This window comes from Syngnathoides biaculeatus, chromosome 3 (assembly GCF_019802595.1).
Source record: "Syngnathoides biaculeatus isolate LvHL_M chromosome 3, ASM1980259v1, whole genome shotgun sequence".
Classification (NCBI taxonomy): domain Eukaryota; kingdom Metazoa; phylum Chordata; class Actinopteri; order Syngnathiformes; family Syngnathidae; genus Syngnathoides; species Syngnathoides biaculeatus.
The window spans coordinates 28,611,861-28,630,202 of record NC_084642.1 but is presented as its reverse complement, the minus strand read 5'-3'; the positions used below and the strand labels follow the sequence as shown (position 1 = coordinate 28,630,202).

The 18,342-nt window shown below is 40.0% G+C and overlaps 1 protein-coding gene across 3 annotated transcripts in view; it reads left to right on the top strand.

Annotated features, from left to right (window-relative positions):
- The window catches only part of ttc17 (tetratricopeptide repeat domain 17), a 40,340-nt gene that overhangs the window by 13,742 nt on the left and 8,256 nt on the right, over positions 1 to 18,342 (top strand). For 2 of the 3 annotated variants that reach the window (XM_061815164.1, XM_061815167.1), the window contains exons 9-18: positions 3,069 to 3,229; positions 3,335 to 3,447; positions 4,215 to 4,367; positions 7,098 to 7,213; positions 7,327 to 7,483; positions 7,602 to 7,673; positions 7,852 to 8,076; positions 13,294 to 13,513; positions 16,651 to 16,761; positions 17,693 to 17,979. In XM_061815164.1, coding sequence (XP_061671148.1) covers positions 3,069 to 3,229; positions 3,335 to 3,447; positions 4,215 to 4,367; positions 7,098 to 7,213; positions 7,327 to 7,483; positions 7,602 to 7,673; positions 7,852 to 8,076; positions 13,294 to 13,513; positions 16,651 to 16,761; positions 17,693 to 17,979 — 1,615 coding nt within the window. The remainder of the gene's footprint in view (positions 1 to 3,068; positions 3,230 to 3,334; positions 3,448 to 4,214; positions 4,368 to 7,097; positions 7,214 to 7,326; positions 7,484 to 7,601; positions 7,674 to 7,851; positions 8,077 to 13,293; positions 13,514 to 16,650; positions 16,762 to 17,692; positions 17,980 to 18,342) is intronic. The other variant, XM_061815165.1, reaches the window with a different exon arrangement.

The window sequence follows — 18,342 nt, the reverse complement described above, 5'->3', positions numbered from 1 at the left end:
GAAATGAATTTACAGTGAAGAAAATAAGTATTTGAACACCCTGGTATATTGCAGGTTCTCCCACTTAGAAATCATGGAGGGGGCTGAAATTTTCATCGTAAGTGCATTTCCACTGTGAGAGAGATAATCTAAAAAGGGCTACGGAGAAATTGCCAAGCAGCTTGGTGAAAAAAGGTACAGCGAGCTCCCCGGGCGAGCGAGCTCCTTGCTCCGCCGCTCTGTACGGAAGTATTCCTCCGTCTTCCCGATCAACCGATACTGCTATTTCTTCATCAGATGAGGATGAATCTGAGAAATCAGCGCTGGGCATAATGGTGTCACATGTAATCGAGCGTTTGTTGTGGCACGTAACACGTCACATACGCCCACGTAGGTCATGTGACTCGCGAAAATCGCAGCGCCCCTGAAAATTCGGAATTGTTGATTAAAAAAATCTCGTCAAAACACTATTAAATGACAGAGGATTTAACATCACATTGTCAAAATAGAGTACATATTACATGACCTATTGGATACATTGTTAATGACCCCGTCAGACCATGACGTTCTGGTCAACGTTCTATATTGTTTGAGAAAACGTTGGTCGCCAGAAGAGCGTTTGAACGCTAGTGAACGTCAATGATCCCTGGGAATCGGCAGAGAACGCCGGTCCGGAAAAAAAGTTTTGAACATGCACAAAAGTTCTCACCGAGACCAGCGTTCATCGACGTTTAATTTTAAATGCTGCAGAACGTTCAAGAACGTTCGTGGAATGTTTTACTAACGTTCGCCGAGCCTTGCACACGTTTGGCTATTGTTAGTCAGTGGTTACTGTAGCGTTACTTGGTTGTTACCTAATCGTTTGCTTTGCAGTGAACGACTCACTGGCGACCTGTCAACGACCACTGAACAATCTCGTAGCGCACACAGCATGTAACTAAAGTCAAACGAACGTCCTTTAGTGTCCATTAAGCGTCATTCGAGTGTTTCAAGAACGTCCATGCATATGGGTATATAAACCGATACTTTGCATTCTTACTTGCAGCACTAGTTGCTGAAGTCCGCACCTCACCTTTTTTTCATCTAGGCGGCATGATGCTGACTGTTCAAACTCACGAGAACAACTGAAGTGAGTATGAAATTTCCAATGTTTTCGTTCCCGTTCCACTATAATAATTACACGCCAGCAAAACGATATTCTGTCGTTATTCACCCATTTAGTCACACGCTCAACATGCTTGTCTTAACGTTGACAAATTGCTCGTAGCGCCCCAGTGACACGTTAGCACACGCTAATGGTTTTTAGGGGTATCTTATTTGGTCGCTGTTACACGCTTCTCGTGCGTTAAAGTTGACGTTAAGTCATGCGTTAGACACACCTTAATCACACACCAGATGTGTCATCCGCGTTTGAGAACACTGAAAAATAGAACGATTGAAATTTTCAGAGAACGTTGACCAAAACGTCATGGTGTGATGGGGCCATAATGCAAACCACTCGATTTTCCCTTTAAATAATATAATCATAATATACATTTCCATTTACAAAGTTGCTTATCCTCAACAAGTTTTTTTTCATATATTGCATAGTAAATACATCTTTGTACACTAAGTGAAAAAAGGTTATCGGGGTACTCTTTTTACAACTCAGTTCCACTGCTACAATGGTGTTGTAACCCAAATTTGTAAATAAATCATAATGCGTTGTAGTCTGTCAGCAACCTACACTATTAAATCGCAATTACAATTAATATTTAAGATGCAAAGATACCACTTTTATTAGTAGTATTTGCATTGTTTTTTCATGTCTTTTGACGTTGTACTGTAAACATTTGACAGCCAATGGTTATTTTGAAAGAAATGCAATGGGGGAGACAAGACGCCTGAGACAAGATGACACGGAATGTGGGGATCAGACTACAAGACCAATGTGCTTTCACAACGTCACTATGTTAGATTACTCCAGTAAAATCTTGTATTTCAATACCACTGCATCCTGCTTTTTGCAATCATTGGGTTTTATCTCAAATCAAATGCGACGTAATACACTCGTGGGGATGACAACGTGAGTGGATTGTGCCGACTGCATTATACGAAGAAACTGGGGGTAAAAAACGTGTGTTGGCTGTCACCCGTGCTCAGGACGTTAACCTACTTTTAAAACAATACTGTTCGCAAGCCATCAACAAAACCTCACGTACCCTTGCACACTAGTGCGACCGCTCATGGTTGTGTGTAAACATGCTGCCATTGTGTTGAACAGATGACCTGACCAGTGCAATGAATTCCAACATTTTTGGAGCCAAGGCACATACTGGTACTTTACAAATGAAAAAGCTCTCGGAACACCAACAAACAAAAATGTCACAAAAAGTAGATACATCTTACTGCCATCTAATAGAAGAACATTGTTTTGTTCTGTCACAGTACCTCATTGGCATAAATAGATGAACAAAGGTATATTATTTATTGGAATTATATACTTTTTGAACATTTAGATACACAATTGTAGATGCTGAATGACCAGGTCATTTAAATACAGGAGACTCATTGCTCCATCTTGTGATCGGATTGTTTTTTTTTTTTTTTTTTTTTTAACGCGCTGATCAGCCCCAGAAATCCTGATTGTCTCAAGCCGAATTATTATATGTACTTATTCAGTACATTATAAAAGTTTGGTTTATTTTCAGAAAAGGACAGACCTTTTGTAACTGTGTGAATAGACCATACTTATTTCATCTATGGAAAGGAGTATTTATAACAGTTTGGCTATTTCATTAAAGGACTTTTTATGAGGTCACCTTTTGATTTGTGTAGCAGAATGGAAAAATTATGGAAATGTATATACCCTATAACAACTACACAAAAACATAAGTTTGACTTGATTGAAGACAATCTTGAATAACATTACAATAACCAACAAGAAAATGTTACTGTAATCCAGAGGCTTTTCTCCCCCTTTTCTTTATACCAAGACATGAAAACTCAAAGGGCAATGATGCAATTCAGTAATGACGACTATTCTTTATGATTTCATATGTACAGATATTTATCTACTTGTGTATTTATATATTTATCTCCGAATATAGATCACTGCAACGAACCTTGAATGAGCTCAAGGAATACCAAAAGCAGCATGACCACTACCTTCGCCAACAAGAGGCGCTAGAAAAACACAAGCTGTTGCAGGAAGAGCAAATTCTACAAAACATTATCCATGAGACACAAATGGCCAAAGAAGCCCAACTTGGTGATAAGCCTTGTGGCATGAGTAAACTTTACCGGAATAGAAACATGATAGTCTTTGCTTCTGTATAAATGTAATTAAATAATATGAACTATTTTATTGTTGTAGGGAACCATCAAATTTGTCGCTTAGGTCAACAGCAGCGCAGTCTCCACTGCCCTTTTGATCTGCCTGTGCGTTATCACCGTGGTGACCTGTTTGAACATGTCCATTTTGTGCAAGTAAGTATTTGTAATCAGTATTTTCTTGTTAGCTTTGTTTAGAAAAATACTGTACTGTAAAATTGGTTTGTGTTTTGAGTCAGTCCTTTTTTTTTCTGATGTGGCACAGTTTGCATGTGTGTCTTAGCTATATTTACATAATGGTATAGAATGTAAACATTAAGTGAGAACTCGGACCGCAACCTTGTGATTACTGGGAGTGCGACTAATGATCATTTAAATAGTCACTTAACCTGTTGATTTTTGTGGTTAAAATTTACATTACTCCCTATAAAAACAGGACATTATTTCAAATTGGGAGTGGAGAAAATACACAAACCTATATTGATTGTCATGCTGTTACTCTTTTTGTCAAATATAAGACAAAAGGGAAAAGGTTGATCATTGTTTTCCAGCGAAAAATGTTTCCAAATGCGTTGTTTTAACTAAACACAAAGACAGTCTGATTTCATGAAGGATAACCAAAATCTATGGAAATATTTACTGTTGAGAGGTTGACGTTACAAGGATTTGACATTTTTAAACAAAAAAATTCTCTCAACAATTAAGCGATTATTTAAAGTAGTTTTTCAATTAATCTGATAATTAATTTGTTGTCGATCTATTAATTGTTGCATGTTGGATGGTAACGTAAGGCTCCATTTTGCTGTTTCCAGTTTTTTTCCATTCCATCGAGAGGAGTGGATTAATCCTGTCGATAAATTAAGCAATCACATTTGATGACAATGACTTTTTATGTTTTTCTTTTTTGCGTTGTTGCCTCATAGTTTGGTGAAGAAATATCTGTGGCTTCCAGTGTGGCACTTGTGTCTGATCACAGTACAAATCAGACAACACACACCCCTCAGCTTCATTCTTCTGTGTCAGGTGACCAGGATCCTGTCGTTGCCCTCTGGAAGAGTCATCAAGATGGCGCACAGGCAAGAAGAATGATTAGTTGACTCGAGTTTCCATCACATTCTTTGTTCCAGTATTTATTTTACAACGTGGAGCCTGCATACATTCTGGTTAATAATTGACTGCAACAATCTGGGCTTATTGTGCATTTTCTCACAATTACAAGCAGTTGCCATGTTTCCTGATAACATGTTTATACCTTCAGTGATGAAAGTCCTCCGGATTTTCACGGAATTCCGGATTTTTAAATTTTCATGAGACTTACTCTGGAAAATTGAGGAAAAATTGCCTAAAATTAATCCGGATATTAGTTGACAACATTGAACAAACATGGGTTTGAGTTCGTTGTTTTGCTTTCACGAGCGTAGCCACGTTGAGGCAGTAACACTCGTAACAGTAACGCCCCTCCCCTCGCATTCTCTCAAGACGTCGCTTATTTTGTGTGGTCTTGACATTAATTTAATTTTAATTTTGTTAACTAAACGAGCATGTTCCAAAACAACCGTTATTCACCCGTAAACGGTTAATGCAAGTTAACCGTACTGAGCATGTACGGAGCATGTACGAAAGCGCATGTTCAGAACTGCTTCACATAATGCGAGCGCATTTACGTTGAAAGTCATCAACATCATGAGCCATGTCAAAGGAAATTCAGTTACAGCAGGGGTGCTCATTGTGTCGATCGCGAGGCAGTGTGACGGCGTAAAAAAAACACAACAACATTAGACTATCATCCACCTCGTTGCTTGATTCAGGTGTGGCCAATACGTCGGGTGCATGCACATAAAGGCGCGTTCTATAAAGGCGCGTTCTAGCAAGCCAGCCCCCTATTTACGGCTGTCCCATGGTGCGTGCCTCCATTCCACAACAATACGTCACGATTGCCGACAGGAATGTTTGTTCAAATGTATATAGCTAGCTTGTTGGCACGAACGCCGATTATGTTGAACTAAACTTTCAGCATCTTCAAAACATTGCAAGTATAGACCGTTCGTGTTTATTCCTTGACAGGCCAGTGGATTTAACTTTTCTTCAGATAAAGTTTGTCAGATCAAGAATTTTTATTGATGAAAAATTTTAAATACCTTTTTATATCGTGTTCTACTAATATCAGTTGAAATTGGAAATTTCTGCGTTTAAAGTTTTAGTTTTCTATTTTAGTTATGTATTTGTTTATTTTATTTTTAATTTACAGTTATGTATTATTAATCCAGTAAGTTATTTTAAGGCCATCCCTAATCACACCCGGAACTTCATCTGCGAGCAGGACTGACTACACCCGTACACTTTTCAAATGTGTGTTTATTTTTATATATATATATATATATATATATATATATATATATATTAAAGGCAACTGATTATACTATTAGTATTACTAGATCTATATCAAAGATAGTGAGTAATATGGTCAAGTATCAGTAAAACGCGACGTAACAAGTTTGAATTTGAGTTAATAGTAATTAATACAGATCAACTTGTTTAAAATGTTTTGCTGTACAGTGTAGAAATTCTAGGATATATTTTCATGTATATTCTATGTTTACACTATAATATGTATAATGTGGGGAAAAGGACAATTTTAGATGTCTTTTTACTGAATAGTTCACTTAATTAATTTGTCTTGAGATAAGATGGCATATTTTAAGCATATTTTAGTGATAGGGGAATGGGGGGGCAAAAAAGTCTGGGCTTGGCCCTTGGGGAACTTCTGCCCAATTTTTTTTTTTTTTTTTGGTCAGGACTTAGAAATTTTACTTTCAATTTTTGTCTGAATTTTGTTCACAGATATCGCTAGAATGCACCACAGGCATCCATTTTTTCAAAGAATTCCCGGGAGGGCATGCCCCCGGACCCCCCTAGTTCTCACTTTTCTCTTTTCATGAATTTTCACGAAAGTCCAGTTTCATCACTATACCTTGCTTTTGTCACAATACAAGAATTAGAGAAAAACTGTTTCTGTTTTTAGCCTGTTTTGAGCGGATTACCCTGTCTAATGTAAGTGATTCAGTCCTCATCCCATCCCACATATTCCTGAGCTTATGGCCAGTACAAATTTCGTTAGGATGACAAGTTGAACTTTGAAGTTCTGAATTTAAAAAAAAAGAAACTGTGAACTGCAAAGCATACACTAGCCCATAGGTGCCAAATTTAAGGCCCGGGGGACAGATGTGCCCTGCAACATCATTTTATGTTGCCCCCAAAAGGAAATCATGTTCGTTAACCTTCATGATTCTTGCTGAACAAAATGTCAAAATTGTCTTGTGTAATAAACAATTAGGTTCAGATATGGGATGTTTCTCATACCAATCACCTTTTTGCAGTCACTTCATCAATAGTTGAGCAAACTATTATCCATCAGATTTTAAAACTAGCTATCCCTCAATTTGTTGTGTACTGTATTTGGAAGAATATGAAGAGGTATGGTTTCATTGTCATAATGACCCTCAGAGAGAGTGGGAGAAATTGAAACGCCAATGTGGCCCTTGACAAAAAATTAGTTTGACACAGCTGCACTAGCCTCTTTAAGACAGAATGAATTGTGTGTTCCCTGTTGAATGGTGCAAGTCCTCACCAGGCCACCAAATTACACTTGTCAATTATTCTGCATGCCCATGTACAGCATATTGAGCAGTGGACACATGGTCAAACACGAGAGACTAGTCTTTGTATACAAGCAATTAAATGCCAATTTTCCATATGTGAAGTTTTTCAGGGTGATAGATTTTTCTTAATGCATTCGTTCTCTGTAGGATATGCAAAAGTTGTTGTGGCCTCAGAGATCAGACTGCATCAGGGAATACCCAAGTGTTCCCCCTGCGTACTTGTTGCCATCATACCACCTACTGCATGAAACCAAGAGTCACAGGCAAGTACACATTCATGAGCTGTGATTATTTTATAGGTAGATCACTCTATGTGAATGTGCTCCAAGTGTAAAAATATTGTATAAACCAATTGAATTCTCTTGTACACATTTAGTCCAGTGGCAACTCTTCTCTATAGGACTCATAGTCCTCCTCAGACAGTGACCCTGCCAGAGTGTGGTTCTGTCTCTGAAGTGCATTCTGCTTCCCTGCCTGCTTCACTGGACTGGCTTCTGGAAGGCATGCTGATGCCAGATCCCTTTGCCTCCCAGGTGCCTCTCTTTATTTTTTTATCTGGCTGGCTGTAATGTACAACTAAAATATGAGATGTAACATAGTATTTTGAAGTAGTGTAAAAGACATTCAAATCATCATTGTGTGTAATTACAGATATTGCAGTGCCGGAGTGGTGGTTGGACATTGGAACAAATCGGTTCCAGAATTTCCGAAATCATTAAATCAGTAAGCAATCTTCCCATAACACACCTGTCATGCTCTTGATATGCTGGTCTCACAATGTGTACATTGGCATACTTACAGTATCATAGACACTTGACCTCTTACATACTGGATCAAATAACTCTGGCACCTTGTGTCTGAAACCAAGTATTGCTACACTAAGAATGTATTGTTTGTGTAGGACGAATTATCCAACTGGCAGGTCTATAATGAGGCATCTCTATTCTGGCGGGCCCAAGGAAATGGCAGTCATGCCCTTCAGTGCATACGCCAAGTGTGGCTCAAAGCCCCGCCTTCCCATCACCATTTGTCCCTCACAAATGCTGCTAACTTGCTGCTACATTTTGGATTGACCAATCACTCTCAAACACTGCTGGAGCAAGCACTGGCTTACAATGCAACTGAGGTAGATATAAATCTGTTTTTTACTTTATTTAAAATTTGAAATAGCCTTCTATTTGGACGCATTTGTCGTACCTAATTAGTTGTGCTTTCCAATATGTCTGCTGAATGCACCATTTGAATCTGCACACTAATAAGTGTAATAAGATGATAAAGGTAGGTGATTAAGCACTGCCTCCATGAGTTAAAGTGCAATGCTTTTACTGTCTTTATTGGAATGTGTGTGGATTTGGCAATCACTTGCTTTGTTACACTCTGGGCTAAACAAATTCACTCCATCCTGAAAGTTTTTTACTTTTTTCACATTTTGTTATGGTATGGTCTCCTTCCAAAATTAATTACATTTTTTTTCTCAAAATTCTAGACAACACCTAATAATAACAATTTTGAAAAAAGATTTCACATCTTTTGTAAATTTATTAAAACTAAAAAAGCAAGACATCACTTTTACCTAAGTATTCACAGCCTTAACTCAATAATTTATTGGTGCACCTTTGACAGTAATTGCAGCCTCATGTCTTTCTAAATACAATGGCACCAGCTTACCACTCTTGTCTATAGGCAATTCTGCCCATTCCTCTTTGCAGCGCCTCTCGAGCTCCGTGAGGTTGGATGGGGAGCATTGGTGCGCAGCCATTTTTAGATCTCTCCAGAGTTGTTCCATCAGATTCTACCAGGGTTCGCACGTGTCCCTAAAAGTCCCTAAAAACCCCTAAATTTTCGAAGGTGCATTTAGGGGCTCCTAAAAGTCCTTAAAATCCGCGAAAACCGGTCAAGCCCCTAAAAAAGCCTTACATTATAAAAAATCAAAGGGAGGACCTATACCGCCAAAATTCTCCAGAAAAAAAAAATCTTTTATTGGAAAAAAAAATAGCGATCCGTCTGGCGTCTAAAACAGCTGGAAATTGTCAACGGAAGTCACCGTGTTGACAACGAGTCGCCATCTTGTCGTCGATATTCCATTGTTTGTTTCCGTGAGTCAGCATTTCACTTCGTCTTTGTTACGTCTTTCATCGATCCAACTTGTATCGAGGGGAAGTGCATTTTTCAAGATGCTTGGGTTGAAAGTAAGGAGTTTGGAAGCTGGGATCGTTGAGATGCAAAAGATCGGCACATGTTTTACTGCCATCTGTGCAAGCAGAGCTACCAGCTAGGAAAGATGGGCGTCAAAGCGCTGGAGTCGCACCGGGAAAAAAAGGAGACACGCTGATTTGACAAAGACTCTCTCATCTTCCATTGGTATGAATCTGTTTCTAAAATATAAAGATAGTGAAGCATCAACTTCAGGCAGTGGTACTAGCAGTGCATGCGCACCTACAGTCGTCCAGCCATCGACTTCAACCAGCCAGAAGTCAGGCTCTATGAACGTAGTTCAATACACGAAGTCGGACTCGTTAAAGGCAGAGATTGTGTGGACTTAAAAAGTGATCTGCTGCCATTACAGTTACAAATCTTGTGAAAATAATTCAAAAGTGTTTGCAGTCATGTTCCCAGACGGTGACATTGCTAAAAACTACCACTGTGGGGAAAGGAAGACTTCGTACCTGGCTACATTTGGCATCGCTGCCCACTTTTCATCTCTACTGCCTCAAAGCCAAAAAAACCAGAATAGAGACTGACATATCTACGCTTATTGAGAAGGCTGATAGGCTGTGTGAGCAGGCAGAAGAAAAGAGGAAGCTGAGGTTCATCACCAAGGCCAATCCACTCAGAGGCAGCACAAAGGACAAGAGAGCCTCTTTGGCACCTCAGCAGCAACAAATAGAAGAGGCACTGGGTAGGCTCAAGGAGCTAGAGTAGGGGTGCTGAGACAGACATCAGTAGAAGACATTTGTGTATATAGTTGCAATTGTAGTTAGAATCAGTTTTTCTGTATACTGTTATGTGAAGACGTTGACAATGGTCATATCAATGAGAACTACCACAAGGGGCGACAGGTGATCACTGTCACAGGTACTGAGGTACTGGAACCTTTGATGAACCAAGAACAGCCAATGGTACCATTGGGTGAGTCTTTTTTCCTTACTCTTGATTTCCCACGATGGCCCTAAATTTTTCGTGTCGGCCCTAAGTTTTTTCCTTGTCAGCCCTAAATTTTTCGTGTCAGCCCCTAAGAATGGCCCTAAAAAGCCCTTAAATTTTTTGTGTCCGACTGAGTATGAACCCTGTCTAGTCTGGGTTCTGGTTGGGCCATTCAAGGACATTCAGTGTTGTCCTGAAGCCACTCCATTGTCTTGGCTGTGTGCTTGGGTCGTGTCCTGTTGCAAGGTTAATCCTCGCTCCCGTCTGAGGTTCAGAATGCTCTGGAGCAGGTTTTCATCCAGGATGTATCTGTACACTGCTGCATTGATCTTTCTCTCAGTCTTGACTAGTCTCCCAGTTACTATCACCTAAAAGAGACAGGCAGCCAGCTCGAGGAAGAGTCCTGGTGATTTGGAACTCCTTTCATCTATGAATAATGGAAGCCACTGTTGCTAATGGACTTTTCAGAGCAGAAATTTTTATGTACCCTTCCCCAGATTTGTGCCTTGAGACAATCCTGTCTCATAGCTCGACAGACATTTTGGGATTGTTATTATAGTTTGTTGTATGTAGAATTCTGAAGGGAAAAATAATTATAAAATTTTGGAATGAGGCTGTAGCAAAACAAATTATGGTGGAAAATGAAGCAGAGTAAATACACAATACCTCCTCGTCATTACAGTACTTAAAGCTGCTGCTCATGTTGACACACCCCGTTGTAGAACGTGATAAGAAGTGGTTCTTTTGTGATTTATGTATCGACCAACAAATTGTGGTTATGTAATTGAGATAGATATTTATACAATCCTCCTCATCATGCTGTTCATATTTTGACTTGAGACCCAAGAGAATGTCAACCAATTGATCAATACTACCTCGTTAATGTGAGAAGTCAAATATGATAGGGAAGTGGCCATGGAGCTACAAGTGTCACAGTGTCATCCCCAGGTTCTAGCATAGATACAGAGAGACTTTAAAAGTCAGAGAAAGGCAAAAAAAAGTGGACAGCACTCAGGAGAACGATCCAATACATACCAGCGGACCTACCTCTGAATAGCATAAATAAATACATAAATAATTTAAAATGAAGTATTTGGAGTCCCCAAGTCAAAGTTTGGACTTGAATCCAAATGTGATACTGTGGTATGATCTTTAATTCAGTGCCAGCAATTTCAAAAAATGCTTTAGAGCATTGTGACTTGATTTTTCAAGATCCACATAAAATTATGTTCCACGATTATACAGTATGGGGGCACAGTGGACAACTGCTTAGAGCATCTGCCTCACAGTTCTGAGGACTGTGGTTCAAATCCCCGCCCCGCCTGTGTGGAGTTTGCATGTTCTCCCTGTGTCTGCGTGGGTTTTCTCCAGGCACTCCGGTTTCCTCCCACATCCCAAAACATGCATGGTAGGTTAAAGAAAAATTAAATTAATTAAATTGCTCAAAGGTGTGAATGTGAGTGTGAATAGTTGTTTATATGCGATTGGCTGTACCCTGCCTCCTACGCCAAGATAGCTGGCATAGGCTTCAGCACTCCTGTGACGCTTGTGCAAATAAGTGGTTCAGGAGATGGCTGGATGGATGGATGGATGGATGGATGGTTGGATGAATCATAGAGTATATTTGCTAAATCTACAAAGTTAAAGAAGATGTTCTTTTACCAGAAAAAAGGTTGTTTTTTACATTTTTAGTAATCAACAGTAAAATATAGGTACGATTTACAGAGTTCTTCCATTTCTTCCAGAAACAGGTGAGCTGCTGCTGTTGTTATTGTTTTGTTTTTAATTCTACTGTGGAGCACAGAATGACATTCATGCATAATTTTTGCTTTTGTTAGATTCCTAGCATCTGAACAGTGATATTTCATAAACCAGCGAGAACATTTAAGAATAGAAATTGATTTCAAAGTAATAATAAATTTGCAAATTGATGTACATGTGCTGTGAGTGATCCAACTCAATGGATATCCTCTCAGTTTTGGACTCTTTCAAAAGCCATTCCCTTTGTGGTGAAGGTGATCCTAGTCATTGGTCCAAGATCTCTGTTTTACCTGATCACATTTGAAACACACACATTCTTCTGTTCACTACCACAAACTTATACTGTGCACTATCCTTACGTACACATTATTTTTTACAATGTGAAATGTTTGAACTTGTCTAGTGACCGCTGAGATTTCCTCATTGAAATTTGTGGGTGGTTTGGACTACAAACTGGGAATTTCCAACTGGCAGTGATTTTGATTCTAAGATGGTGAATCTCTGCCCCCCGATGTCGTTTCTGTGTCATTAACATTGCCTTCAATCCTAAGGTACAGCTGCACCAGTCCTTCAAAGCTTTTAAAAAAAAATAAACCAAAATGCATTCTTGGTACCTGAATGTTCAGGTTTAATTTTCCGAAAAATTGGGTGACTGAATTAATAAATGGATAGTTCATGCTCAAAACCCTCCAGTCTGACAATCAAACAATTCTGCAAAGAACGCTTGGCCAAAATCCTTTCACAGTAATGTTGAAAGACCAATTTTTCAAAACCCCGCTAATGACAGCACAGCCTTTTATTAGATTAGGTGAACAATTACTTTTGTAAAATTGGGCCAAACTGATTAGATTTTTTTCCCCCAAAATCAACTCATTATGTAGAAATTGGAAATAATATTCACCTGAATCGTCTTTGTGAGAGGAGGCATTTACCTCACATTTCTGAGGACCCCGGTTTAAATCCTGGCCCTGCCTGTGTGGAGTTTGCATGTTCTCACTGTACCTGCGTGGGTTTTCTCCAGGTACTCCGGTTTCCTCCTGCATTCCCAAAACATCTGTGGTAGGGTGATAGAAGACTCTAAACTAGCTGTAGGTGTGAATGAGTGCGAATTGTTGTTAATGTGGCCAGTGATTTTCTGGCGACCATTTCAGGATCCACCCTTCCTCTCACGCGAAGATAGCTGGGATAGCGACCCTAGTGAGGATTAATGGTACGGAAAATTGATGGATGGATGTCTTTGTGCGATATTGGAATTGGTTTGCTTGTCTAATTGGATGTGATGAATATGCAAAAATAAAAAAAAATCACAAAGGGGCAAACACTTTTTTAACTTATTGTGTGTATTTTTTCATGCATATTTACATAGTTATTAAAATACCTACTAAAGCTTGGTAGAAAAACTACTCGAGTATTTTAACAACTCCTTTTCCCACACTAGCCCCATGCGCTCCTCAGCCTAGTGAGCTTGCAGTTGGCCCAAGGCAATGTGACAGGATCTCTGGCCTTGTTTCGCCACATCCTGATGACAGCAGTTTCCTCCTCCACTTCCTTCTCATCTTTTGCTGACTGTGACCAGTGTCGTGCCAGTATACCTCTTCTGCGATGCCTGCAGTTTTATCCCTTCCTTTACAACCTCTCAAATGAACAGGCCTACTCACGTGAGTAACTGATCCAAAGTAAAATGTTCTTGCCAACCAAAAAGGCAACTGTTCAGAAAATAACCTTAGATTCTCTGAGGGAGTTATTACAAAACCTTCATGTTAAAGAACACATTCTGCAGTAACATGGATTTGAAGCTTTAGCAAATGAATAATTGTTAAAGAATACTAACACGATGTAGCATTATGTTCAGAATATAAACTTTAATATTTCAAAGCCTCAACAGTAGGGATGGAATGTTTTTTGAAAACTGTCAAAATCGTTCGGTTTGACTGCATTTAGCGCATGTGTTCCGTTTGGTTCATAACATGGCTGACTTTTTTTTGTTTTAACCCCCCTTTCTTATGTACCAATGAGCCAACAATGTTGCATCATAGCACAGTAGAAAGTTCACCAGGTGCTGTTGCAGACACATGTGGCATGCCCTCCACCAATGCTGGAGTCAATCAAATCACATGAGATGTGTCACCAGTAATCTTACAATGATACCTCTGCATCTTTTCTCTCCAAAGCAAGAGCTCTGGTTCATCGAACTGGCAACTCCATAGCACGATGTCCTGTCCCACTCAGCAGTTTGTGCCAATAACTCCTTTCCCTGCTGACGCAGTCAGCTCAAGCAACGAGTAGCTAAGAACTGCCATGGAAGTCATATCGCTACAATGTTTGTCTTTTGACTTAGGTGTTTTGATTAATATGGACACTTTGCCTCTCACAAGGATACACAATGCTAGCATTTAGTGAGCTAGCCTTTAAAAATGTGGAATGCATTAACGCAAACTGTTTTAAATCGTACATTGTTATACCTAATTTGGATGTAAATACACTCAAAGGTGTGTGTGTGTGTGTGTGTGTGTGTGTGTGTGTGTGTGTGTGTGTGTGTGTGTGTGTGGTGTGTGTGTGTGTGGTGTGTGTGTGTGGTGTGGTGTGTGTGTGTGTGTGTGTGTGTGTGTGTGTGTGTGTGTGTGTGTGTGTGTCTGTGTGTGTGTGTGTGTGTGTGTGTGTGTGTGTGTGTCTGTGTCTGTGTCCTTAAACCGTGAATCCTGAACCTCCTTCTCCCACCAATATGTCGAGCCCTTCCAAGAGATACCGTCTCTCAAGTGTGTTCTGGGTCATCGCCTGGGAACTTCCCCAGAACACCTTACCAGAGAGACACAGATATCCTCATCTGGTACACAAGCTACCTCAGGTTTCCTGTCGATGGAGAGATGCAGCTGTGCATAGCCCCTTTTGCATGTCTGTGCTCCTTACCGTAGCTCAAGGGAGGAAATTTTTCAGTCAAGACCTATCTTATGACCATAGGATGAGGGTGCCTTTTGGTTCATTTTCTCCTTCAGCACGACAGATTGATCCACATTACGGTCGATACTGCACCAACCCAGTTGTTGATCTCCCACTCCATTCTCCCCTCGCTGAACAAGACCCCAAGATACTTAAACTCCACTTCGAACAGGATGTCATCCCCAACCTAGATAAGGCTCTCCACCCGTTTCTAGCTCAGATTTGAAGGTGCTAATAAACCCATTGAAATTCCACTCATTCAAAATCCCCTGCCGCTGATATGCTTTTTAACCACCTGAGGCCAAAATAAGATGTTTCAAAATGTTGGGCTTCATGGCCAAATACTTCCTAAAAAAATCACATGGACTACACAATAAACACACACACACACACAATATAAAAATATTCTCCAACAGATGTGCTTTATATTTACAGTTGAAGTCAGAACTACATATACTTTGCAAAAACACTTTACATTTTTTCTCACTGTATGAAGTCAAATAGGACTAAACCTCTCCTTTTTCAGGTTAGTCAGAATCACCAAAATAATAAAATTTTGCTAAATGCCACAATAATGAGAATTTCTTAGATAACTTTAGATTATGGCCACATAGTGGTCAAGTGGTTCAAGCATTTACCTCACAGTTCTGAGGACCGAGGTTCAAATCCTGGTCTCCCCTGTGTGGAGTTTGCATGTTCTCCCCACGCCTGCGTGGGTTTTCTCCCGCCACTCCAATTTTTTCTCACATCCCAAAAAACATGCATAAATTGGAGACTCTAAATTGCTCATCGGTGTGATTATGAGTGCAAATGGTTGTTTGTTTCAATGCACTCTACAATTGGCTAGCAAACAGTTCAGGGTCCACTCTGCCTCCTGCCTGGAAATAGCTGGGATAGGCTCCAGCACTCCTGTGACTACTGTGAGGATAACCGGCTCAGAAAATGGCAGAATTTTACATTTGTTTCTTTGAGGTAAAAAGTTTACATACATTTCCTTAGTATCGTGTAGGATTTCCTTTGAACTACAAGACTTGGATCACACGTTTTGGGTAACATTTCACAGGCTTCTGACCATACTCTCCTGGAATCCTGGCCCATGATGTTACTACTTGCGTATAATTGTTTGAACAGAGATGACATTCCATGTCCCTAGATCTCCAAGGCACACGCTGCACCTGACTGCTATGGCCCCTATCCCAGGTTTTGAACCCATGGGAAGCCACATTACCCTTTTGGTCTGTGCCTGGAAGGGCCCCATAGATGCAGGCCCGACCACAAGGCACTCGCCCTCCAGAGGGGAGCCCCAAGGACCTGCGCCCAGCAAGGGGAACCTCATACCATTCAACCGGCCAAAATAAGTTTACTCCGCTAGTTGTCAGGGCTCTACTTGGGAGGGAGTGGGAAGTGTTAGAAGCTTGGTCATCCAGTTGGAGCTCAGATTAGACCCGCTGATCCTCCATATTGGGAGGAGCCAGATAAAGTGGCTAGGGCATCCTATTCAGATGCTTCCTGGACACCTCCGTGGGGTGATGTTCCAAGCACATCACACAAGGAGGAGACCCCAGGGATGAGACAGGACATGCTGGAGAGACTCGGTCTCTCTAAGCCTGAGAATGCCTCTCCATCACCCCACCCCACATTCTTCCCATGTTTGATATTCACAGCAATTTTCTACCATTAAAAATAATTTAGTTTTATTAAAAAGAATTTGGTTTTATTAGCATTGTACAATATTTTACTTACATTCAAAACGATTTTGACATTTGGATTGTTTATTGAAGCAGAACTGTGACATTACTCAATTATTTAATTGTTGGAATTATTTGTCTAATACCTGCACCGAACTGTGTCAATCCAGACGGTTCTGCTTGTGGTGCTGAGGAGGACTTTGCCGTTCAGTGGAAGGGCAGTGAAGAAAAAGAAGATACATCCTCCATTTCAACTATCGAAGACTCTTTGCGTTTTGCAAGTAAGAATCAGTGAGTGTGGAAAACGGGAAGGATACTTTTTCTCCCATCCAGTGGGCACTCTTCATAAGTAACCATACTTATGTTGATACTATAATATAAACATATGGGAGCTGTATTTGTTTTGTCAGTTTGAAGTAGTACAGATTTTTTTAGATTTTTTTTTTTTTTATTTCGAGTCACTGTTTTGTTTTGGTTACTTTATTTCCATATTTGATGCAAACATTTCTACTCTAATATGTTGCTACAGTCTTGCAAAATCCCATCCCAATTGCCCCACCCCAAACAAGAATGACAAGCCTTTGGAGTTTTTTTTTTAAAGAAAATAATTAATATTAGCTATGTACCACTACATCAAAATGTCTTTACGTACAATTACTACATGGCGCCAATAAGGTTGGGGACTACTGCAATGCAGAGTGTGACTTTAGTGAGCATGACTACCTAGGTTGCGCTAGCCCTCAGTGTAGGGAAAAAATGCAAAGGCGTGTAAAATACAGTAAAAGTAGGACTCTGGTTGTTGTTGATCTTCGCTCTGTCTAGCTGACAAGTCTTGTCTGGAGAAACTGGTGCAATACTCTAAATTAGCTGCTCTTTAGAAGATCTGCCGAAATTCAAAATGGCTAGCTAAATGACACATTTTTGGGTAGAGGCATCCTAAAAAAAACTGCCTGTTTAATTTTGCGCTTGTTGGGTGGGCATGCACCCCAGAGACTCAACTATTTGCATACAAATATTCAAAAAGTGACTTTTCAACTTAAAGGATTGTGTTGTTCACTGTTGTCACTGGAAACACTCCCTTCTAATCTACAGTATTTTGTGGACTCTTGTATCTCTGCATCAAAGCAACATTATCTACAATTCCAATAATGCATCACCTTTGAATTGGAATCTGATGAGATTGTGATTCTTATTTCTCTGGAATTGCTACAGAGGTCATCTTGGACACAAATGTGTTCGGTGAGGCTGCTGGAAAAAAGCATCCTTCTCAGTCATCTTCAGAGATGACCCCCTCACTTGGAGATGGAGGGGTTGAAGGTGAGGATGAGTGGCAGCTGAAGGAAGACCTGATGGGAGCATTTGAGGGGGCTTTGGATGTCGGTGGCAATCGAGGGGACTTGCAAGGGATCCGGGTGGTCAAGAGTGACCATGTGATGGGGCCCCGCAGTGATGGAGGGTCTTGCTTTGGAAACTGTGAGGATGAAGATGGATCAGAATGGGTAACGGCACATCTGTTCCCGCGAAACAAAATAAGTTTGTTTTTGTTTGTTTTTTCTCAAATTCGTACCAAAATTTGAATAATAGGAGACATTGCAAGCATGTATTACCAAACCCCTTTTTATAGTAACTTTAACAAACGTTAAACAAGTTATCCTTGACCTCTGATTTCAAAACTATCCTTTCGTGTATATGTATTGTGATGAGGCAATTAATAAATAGTCATAATTGTCAAAATGTCTTATGTTCAACTGTTACAGTACAAAATAAAATGTTTCAATAAGAACTGATTAATAAATTAAATTATTCTTATTGTTATGGGGTGATTAAACATGGTTTCACAGTCAAAATGGCCCTCTGAGCGA